A 9,009-nucleotide genomic window follows, 5' to 3' on the forward strand; every position below is an offset into this window, starting at 1 on the left:
AGGGACTCCCAACTCCATGCAGTGGTAAACTTCTCTTTCTTTTAACGAATATTTGTTGTTGTTGTTGTTGTGTGCCATCGAGTCGGTATCACTACAGAAGTAGATTGTCCAACCTTCCTTCCAAAATTTTGCAAAATATAGAAATAAGAAAATAAATCAACCATTACCCCATTACCCAGAGATAATCACTGTCAATATATTAGTTAATATTGTTTTGCCAAGAACGTGTTTTGCTTGTTTCCAATAAAAGAAGAACCACATAAGCCAAGCACAATTTGAAAAGGGAAAACACTGATGGAACTTGTTATTATCTACATATGAACTGAAGCCGCATTATCAAGACCGGTGCCAGCGAGGGGAGGCCACGAACTCTACAGGAGGCACCTGTAGTCTCAGTACCACTCGTCTAAAGCTCGGCAGCCAGTCTCTATGGTCGTTACCCAACTCTATGGTTTGAGGACCCCGCCGTAACCCCGGAAGCGATCCTGGGAGAGCGGGCGGCAAAATGGCGGCGCGAGCAGCTTTTGGGGCCGTGTGCCGGCGCCTTTGGCAGGTATTGGGGCTTTTGGGGGATGCTGGGCGGGCCAACGGGGACAGTTCCCACTAAGTCTCTCTGCCACCCGCCGTTCTGCCTGTCAGGAGCCTTCACCAACATTTATTTCGCACCTTAGCCCGATGTTTACAAGGAATACGGCGAGAAAGTGACTTGGTTTTCTCTCATTCTTGAATGAGATTAAACATAGTCAAGGGACACACAGGAAGATGAAGACTCTTAGAGCTGGAAAAGATTTTGAACATTATATATTCCAACACCCCACCCCTTTTACATTTGTAAAACAAGCTCAGAGAGGGCGGGAGACTTACTCGGCCAAAATGAGCAGGCGCACAATTTCAGACTCTTCCCATAGAACTGAAGCGAGAGTCGATGAAGTTAGAGGGTTGGTTTAAATGTCTTCTGATTGTGGTTCTTTGGAGAAGACGCAGATCTTAAGCAGCTTTTTTGGCCTCAGGACCGCTTTACGTTCTAAAAATGATTGTGAACTCCAAAACTTTTTTTTTTGGGGGGGTAGATTTGGGGTACTGGTATTTTATCTATTGGAAAATAAAACTCAAACTATTAAAAAGAAATACCTAATAAACCCATTACATGTTAGCATAATTAACATCTTTTATGGAAAATAATTATCGTTTTCTAAACAGAAACACTTGTAGTGAGAAGAATGGCAATGGTTTACAGTTTTGTAAATATCTTTAATAGAAGACAAGGAGCCCTGGTGGAGTAGTAGTTAAGGCATTTGGCTGTTAACCAGAAGGTCGTAAGTTCAAACCCACCAGGTGCTCCACGGAAGAAACATGAGGCAGTCAGCTTCCCTAAAAATTGGAAACCCGATAGGAGTCGCTATGAGTCGGAATCCACTAGATGGTCGAGTGTTTTTAATAGAAGACAGCTCGATTCTTGTCTCTGCTGCTGCATTCGATCTGTTGCTGTCACAGTCATGCAGCCTCTGGAAAACTTCACTGTGCACATATGTGAGTATGAGAGGAAAAGCTCTAAATGATGTCTTTGCGTTACTATAAAAATAGTTTTGATACCCCGGATCTCCTGAAAGTGTATAGGGGAACCCTCAGAGGTCCATAAACTATACTTTAGAATAGATGTTCTTAAGAAAAGGCAGATGGTATTAGGGATTGAAGTTTTTGAACAATCTAAAACAAACTGACCCAGACAACCCTCCCCACACACAAAATTCCACCCCTGAAAGTAAGAAAATAGAAAGGGAGGAACACATGGGACTGAATTGTACATGTGAAGAATGTTGAAATGGCAGTTTTTTGTTACATATATATTTATGACTATTGAAAAGAAACACAAAACTTTAAGGTTGATTTGTGCCTGTAACAGCATTTTAGTTTCCAGTTTTAAAAAACAGGTTTATACTGGAATAACGTGATTGGAAAGTGGTCCTTTTGTACAGCTGGATTGTGGGGTCATGGCAGAAATCTGAGAAAGGAATTTTCTGTGTGATTATGTGAAGAATGACATATGCCTGTTATCACCTTGTCCTGTGTCTGATTTCTTTTTTTTTTTTCCCCTTGATCCAAGGGAGAATATGGAAAGCTTTGATTTGCCTTCATTTTGAACAGAGAGCAAACCAAATCAAACTCACTGCCATTAAGTCGGATCCAACTCATAATGACCCCTCCGTGGGTTTCCGAGGCAGTATCACTACAGAAGTAGATTGCCTAACTTTCCTTCCAAGGAGTGGCTGGTGGGTTTGAACCGCCATCCTTCTGGTTAGCAGTCAGGTGCCTTAAGCATTACGCCACCCATAAACAAACAATAGGCTGGGGACAGAAAACATTTTTTATCTTTTTTAATTAGGTAACTATCAGTTGTTTTCATTAAATTTCACTTGTAGGGGCTCTGGTAGTACAGTGGTGAAAGCATTTGGCTGCTAACTAAAAAGTCAGTGTTTCAAACCCACCAGCCGCTCAGTGGGAGAAAGATGAAGCAGTCTGCTTCTGTAAAGATGTACAGCCTTGGAAACCCTATAGGGCACTTCTCCTCTGTTCTATAGAGTTACTATGAATTGGGATCAACTCGATGGCACTGGGTTTTGTTTTTGGTTTTGTGCTAAAACACTCTCATCTCTGAAGTATTTTAAAGGGAGCTCTGGTGGCGTAGTGCCTAAGGCATTTATTTGACTGCTAACCAGAAGGTTGGTGGTTCAAACCTACCAGCCACTCTGCGGAAGGAAGACCAGGCAACCTACTTCCGTAAAGATTTACCACCTCGGAAACCCAAAAGGGGTCTATGATCATTCCGAGTCGATGGCAGTTAGTTTGCTTTTGAGTTTGGTATTGTGCTTCCTGGTGCAATGGTTAAGAGCTCAACTGCTAACCCAGAGGTCAGTGATTTGGACCCACTGCAGGAGAAAAGATCTGGCAATCTGCTCCCATAAAAAATTTCAGCTTAGCAAACCCTATGGGGCAGTCATATTCTGTCATATAGGGTCGCTGTGAATCAAAATCCACTCGACGTTCTGATGCGATGGCACACAGCAACAGCATTCATTTTAACAGGTTATACTTTTAAATCTCAAGAAAATTTAAAGGAAAGGCAAGTGGAGAATCAGCTACATATCATATGTTGTTGTTGTTGTTATGTGCCGTCGAGTCAGCCCCGACTCATAGCGACCTCTCCTTGGGTTTCCGAGGCAGTATCACTACGAAAGTAGGATTGCCCAACCTTCCTTCTGAGGAGTGGCTGGTGGGTTTGAACCGCCAGCCTTCTGGTTAGCAGTCAAGTGCCTTAGCCACTATGCTACCAGAGCTAGAGTAATAAAATTGGTCACATTGTCAAAAGGGACCATTCCCTGGGGAATTATATCATGCTTGGTAAAGTAGATGGTCAGGGAAAAAGGGGAAGGCCCTCAGTGAGGTGGATTGACACAGTGGCTGCAACGATGGGCTCAAGTATAGCAAGGATTGTGAGGCTGAGGAAGGACCAGGCAGTGTTTTGTTCTGTTGTACACCGGTCACTGTGAGTTGGGACGCATTCCACAGCAGCTAACAATAGAAGTTTTGTTCCACCAGGGGGCACTAACAATAAAGAATTAAGAAACGCTGGGTTGTTGCAGCTTTTGGAACAGTAAATAATAATGAATGTAAAAGTTCCAGTGTGTATTTAATGTATTTGTAAATGAATTATCCCAGTAAAACCAAGAAATACATATGCTGGAAAAGATACATGAAAGCTTCCAAAGAAGGGTACTTTAGAGTTCTTACTCCAACTCTTAATAAATTAGATTATACAGGCACTTAGAATAGTTACATTCGTCAAAAATATTCAGACAAAATAAGTATTAGATTGAAACATGTTTAATATGTTTTAAAAAATGGGAAAGTTGAAATCACATGTGATGTCTTATTCCTTGATGTCTACATGTTTAATTCATAGCTGTTCTTTTCATGTGAAAATTGGTTTTCAAAAAGTTTTTGCTTCTGAGCTTTAAAAGATAAGACCAAAAAAACCCCAAACTCACTGCTGTCGAGTTGGATCCAACTCATAGCAACCCCTCCTTGGTTTTTGAGCCTATGTCTGTACAGAAGTAGATTGGCCAGTCTTCCTTCTGAGGAGCGGCTGGTGGGTTTGAACTGCCAGCCTTCTGGTTAGCAGTCAAATGCCTTAGGCACTACACCACCTGAGCTCCTTTAAAAGAAAAGAGATTCTTTAAAATTTTGAGAGTGCTTTTTGATTATCAACTTTATCATCCTCATTTTTTTAAAATCTAAGTTGGCCATTTCAGTTGGACCAATATTGTAATCTGAAATAATCAGGTATCTCTTGATTTGATGCATCATACATCTTTTGATTTTTAGTGGAAATTGAATGGTTTTATGATTGACTTTAATTCTAACATATGTCCTCTTTTTTTTTTTTTTTTTTAAAGGGGTCAGAGAATTTTTCTGTAAATAGTTCTAGGAACAATACAGCCGGAAATGGTGGCTTTCTTCTGTAAGTATACAATTGGATATGCTAAACTGAACAGTATAATGGACTCTGTACTGTTTCATTTAGGTTTTGCTTCTTCCCTCTCCCCCCATCCAGCAGTACCAATATGAAGTGGGTGCAGTTCTCAAACCTGCATGTTGATATTCCCAAGGATTTGACCAAGCCCACGGTATGTACTCCCTATTTCTTGGTATATGGAGTTATATTAGCAATAAAGTGTTCTCCATTATTTCATTTCAGGTGTTTCCCAAACCGTTTAGGAATTTTATTTATTTTTTTTTTAATTTTCTTTTCTGGAATACTGGCAAATGCAATGTGCCTAAGTAAAGTCTTCTCTGATGTCCCTGGGTACTCAGGTTATCTTTCAACGTTTTAAGATAAGTTCTAAAGGAATAAATTATTTACCCCAAATAACAGCTGTGGGAGTAAGCAGTCTCCTGCTCTTAGCTCAACATAATGTGAAGAGTATTTGATTTATCTTAATGATGCAGAATATGTGATATTACATGTTATGGAAAATTATCTTTCTTGTAAACCTTAAGGCTTTGTTTTCACTGTAAGAGCCTGAGCCTGGCCCTGGGCCTGGACATGGACAATGCTTTATTTTCTTTTTTAAATTTAGTGTGATTTGGGTGAAAGTTTACAGAGCAAATTCATTTTCCATACAGCAGTTCACATGGACTTTGTGTCATGACACTGACTGCTATTTCCCACAATATGACAGCTCTCTTCCTACTTCCTCTCTATATTTACATCTTCCCTGTGTCCTTCCCTCCCGTATACGCTACACTTATTTTTTTTAAGTGGCATGGAATCGTATTTTACATAACGTATTACTGTTTCATTTTTTTCACTTGATATTGAATATATTTCCATGACAGTTCATATAATCTAGGGTCTCAAACTCAGTTGCTGCAGGGGGCAGGTGGGCACAGTGTCAGGCTGTACCCTATAGCAGTGAGGCAGCTTCTGCATTGGCCACTTGTTGCCATGTGGGAAATCAAACCTAGTGATGACAGATCTGCTGCATTTTCCAGGTTGAACTAAACATCCTAATTTTTGTGTGAAATCTCCTGATTTTTAATATTTATAAAAATTTTCAAAATTTCTTTAAAACCCAATCGGGACCAAACAAAACATACCTTAGGATCGTATCTCTCCTTCTCTGAGCTCCAACTTACGACATATGATATCAGTATATTCTGTTCTTCCAAGAACTCTATTTTGGGTAATTGGGAGTGGGTGACTAGCTTCCTGTTTAGTAAATAAATCTCTTTCAGGGGTGAAGTAACTTAACCCTGAATCATTTGGATTAGTAATAGAAATCAGTGGCTTAATGGATGGATAGAGTGAAGGTAATTCACCTCTTGGAAGAAAGTCAAAAATGTCAAACACATTATTTCTAAGGTGATGAGGTGTTGGGGTGGAAGAGGTAGAAGAATTATATGTACAGTCAGTGCATAGCATTTTAATTAGGAATGAGTAGTTTGTATATAAAGCAGGCAAACTATACGTGAATAAAACCTAGTAGAAAATAATATGAAGAGCAATAGCTCACCTTTGTAAAACAGTTTTGCAATTTATAAACACTTTAACCTGCGTTTCCCTATTTGTTTCTTACAGAAATGCCATGAGCTATAGTGTGGGTATTATTACCCAGTATTTATATGAGGAAACTAAAGTGCAGTAAAATTAAATGGCTGTCCCATCATCATTCACCTGGAAGTGGCAGAGTTTAATTCTGAATCTAGGTCTTCCAACCAGGCTGTTTTGTTAACAGACCCTAGGATCCCTTTCCGTTGTATGTTTGGGGCTTAGTAATTATTAAGCTAGAGAGTTCCCTTAGTGATTGTGTAAGATGCCTGAAAGTCATTTTGATTCACACTGCATTTTAAGAGTTGACGATCATTGTACAGTTCTGAATGAGATAGTGTCCACATACTTAGCTAACAGTGTTAAGATGTTATTCAGCCTTTTTCTCCCCTTTGACTAGTAATTCTTAGGTTGTGCAATTGAAGGTAACATATAAAATTTACTAGTTATCAATATTAGACTGAAACTTATCTTTTGATTTTAAAATTGTAGATAACAATTTCTGACGAACCAGACACATTGTATAAGCGCCTGTCGGTTTTAGTAAAAGGCCATGATAAGGCTGTACTGGACAGTTATGAATATTTTGCTGTGCTTGCTGCTAAAGAACTTGGTATCTCTGTTAAAGTGTAAGTATAACCTTTCCTAATCTGACCTGTTAGCTGCTGTAATATGGTCAACCAGGAAAATGGTGCTGAGCTCTTAAAATGGAGTAGAAACTTCTGATGGATAGAGTTTAGGTTTGTCATATATTATCCTAAAGCAGGATTAACCTTTCCTATCTACTAAAAAAAGAAAAAAAAAAAAAAAAACACTGCCGTCGAGTCGATTCGACCCATAGCAGCCCCTCCTTGGGTTTCCAAGGCAGTATCTCTATGAAAGTACATTGCCTAGTCTTCCTTCTGAGGAGTGGCTGGTGGGTTTGAACTGCCAGCCTTCTGGTTAGCAGCCAGGTGCCTTAGGCACTACATTACAAGAGCTCCCTCCTATCTACTAGAATTTTTAGATAATAAAATGAGTGAACAAGAAAAATGAAGGCTGTCCTTTTGCTAGTGATTGCACAGGCCTGAGAATCCATTGTGTCTGATCTCCATGGGACAGGGAGGTGAACAATCAGTCTTACAGGCCTTTTGGATTTGATGATTTTTTGTTTCATATCTACTCTTAAGATTTGCCACCCACCTGATAAATCCATGCATGAGCAAGGTGGGCTTCATGTGGTCTTTGAGTTGCAGAGTCAAGCACAACTGCCTCCTTTGTCTTACCTATTCCTGCTGGTGCCGAACAAGGCCCATTTGGGGCTTTGCTAGTCTTGCTTCTAACAAAAATGTATTAGATATGTCTGTGGATTTTCCTAAAACAAAACATGTGAAGCAGACATTGCACTGTGTCCAACATACTGATGCTGTTGTTCATAATTCATGTATTTGGTCAGTAAGGAACTTAAAAAGTATAAAAGCAAGTGTGTGTGTGTGCATGCGTGCGCACACACACACACACACTCTTGTATGCCAACATGCCCATTTCAGTCTGGAAAAATGTTCCCGTTGCTGTCTGTGGTATTTATTTTGATCTGAGCTTTATGACAGTGGTGGTTGTTACAGATGACAGTCTTGGCAAACAGAAGTCTATGAACAGTAGTTAATGTCTATAATTGGGTATGAGCCTGACCTACAAAATTGTGGAATCATACTTTGATATCTGTGACTCAGGTTTTAACATCAGGTTTAAGAGTATTATTTTGCCCCTTTTTTTTTCAGACATGAGCCTCCAAGGAAAATAGAGCGATTTACTCTTCTCAAATCAGTACATATTTTCAAGAAGCACAGAGTTCAGTATGAAATGAGGACACTTTACAGGTGTTTAGAGGTGAGTTTATTTTAGACATATGAAACACAGTTTTAGCATTTTTGAAATGTCCAGAATTCCACACTAGCATATCATAACTTTCCTTTAATGTTGACAAAGTTGACTTCATTTCACTCAGCCCATGCCTGTTGTAGGAAAGGGAAGTGTCATTTTTGCTTTTACAAAAGTAACATAATGGGAAAGTCAGACTCAAATAAAGTTATCCTTTAGAATAGTACATACTTGAACTCAGTAATGCAGAGTATTACTAATAGACTAATTGGTATACAACATGATAGCATGGATAATTTTGCTTATACTTAAAAAATACTAATTGTTTCCATGTTGTTGTTGTTGTTGTTGTTATGTGCCATCGAGTCGGACCCGACTCATAGTGACCCCTCCTTGGGTTTCCAAGGCAGTGTCACTATGGAAGTAGATTGCCCAACCTTCCTTCCGAGGAGTGGCTGGTAGGTTTGAACTGCCAGCTTTCTGGTTAGCAGTCAAGTGCCTTAGGCACTAAGCTACCATAGCTCCTAATTGTTTCCATATAGTTCTAATAATTCTTTTCACTTGCTAACTGGATTTTCCATGTTAATTGTAGGCAGCATTGAGGTTTTTCATTTATCTGTTCACCCCCTAGGATTAGCGTGGTTAGACTGCCAAATCCAAGCCCAGGTATTTATAGGCTGTGTGATTTGTGCCTCAATTCCTTCATTTGTAAAATGGGATTGAGAATAATATCTGTCTCATAAGGTGTGTATAAGGATTAAATGAGGTATTTATTGAAAGCAGAATATTTCCATCATACAGTAAATGATTAGTAAATGTTATTGAAGCAAGCACTTCTGCGTCTTTTATATGGGAAACACTGTACTAGGTAGGCTTTACGGGTGCATATATAATTAGGACATAGTCCCTACCCTTAAATGAAAAAGAAAAACCAAAAACTTTATCAACCTGTGTGTGACAGAAAAATATGCTAATGGAGCACACAGAAAATCTTGTACTGACTATACCTTATAATGTAGTACTTTTTTTTTTTTTTTTTT

The 9,009-nt window shown here is 39.2% G+C and overlaps 1 protein-coding gene across 1 annotated transcript in view; it reads left to right on the top strand.

Moving 5' to 3' along the window:
* The first annotated feature begins 505 nt into the window (after positions 1 to 505).
* The window catches only part of MRPS10 (mitochondrial ribosomal protein S10), a 9,548-nt gene continuing 1,044 nt past the window's right edge, over positions 506 to 9,009 (top strand). Inside the window, exons 1-5 of the mRNA XM_007936248.1 lie at positions 506 to 553; positions 4,455 to 4,519; positions 4,613 to 4,685; positions 6,602 to 6,738; positions 7,870 to 7,978. Coding sequence (XP_007934439.1) covers positions 506 to 553; positions 4,455 to 4,519; positions 4,613 to 4,685; positions 6,602 to 6,738; positions 7,870 to 7,978 — 432 coding nt within the window. The remainder of the gene's footprint in view (positions 554 to 4,454; positions 4,520 to 4,612; positions 4,686 to 6,601; positions 6,739 to 7,869; positions 7,979 to 9,009) is intronic.

The sequence above is a fragment of the Orycteropus afer genome, unplaced genomic scaffold (genome assembly GCF_000298275.1).
Source record: "Orycteropus afer afer isolate SDZICR_OR568_19922 unplaced genomic scaffold, OryAfe1.0 scaffold00034, whole genome shotgun sequence".
Lineage (NCBI taxonomy): Eukaryota > Metazoa > Chordata > Mammalia > Tubulidentata > Orycteropodidae > Orycteropus > Orycteropus afer.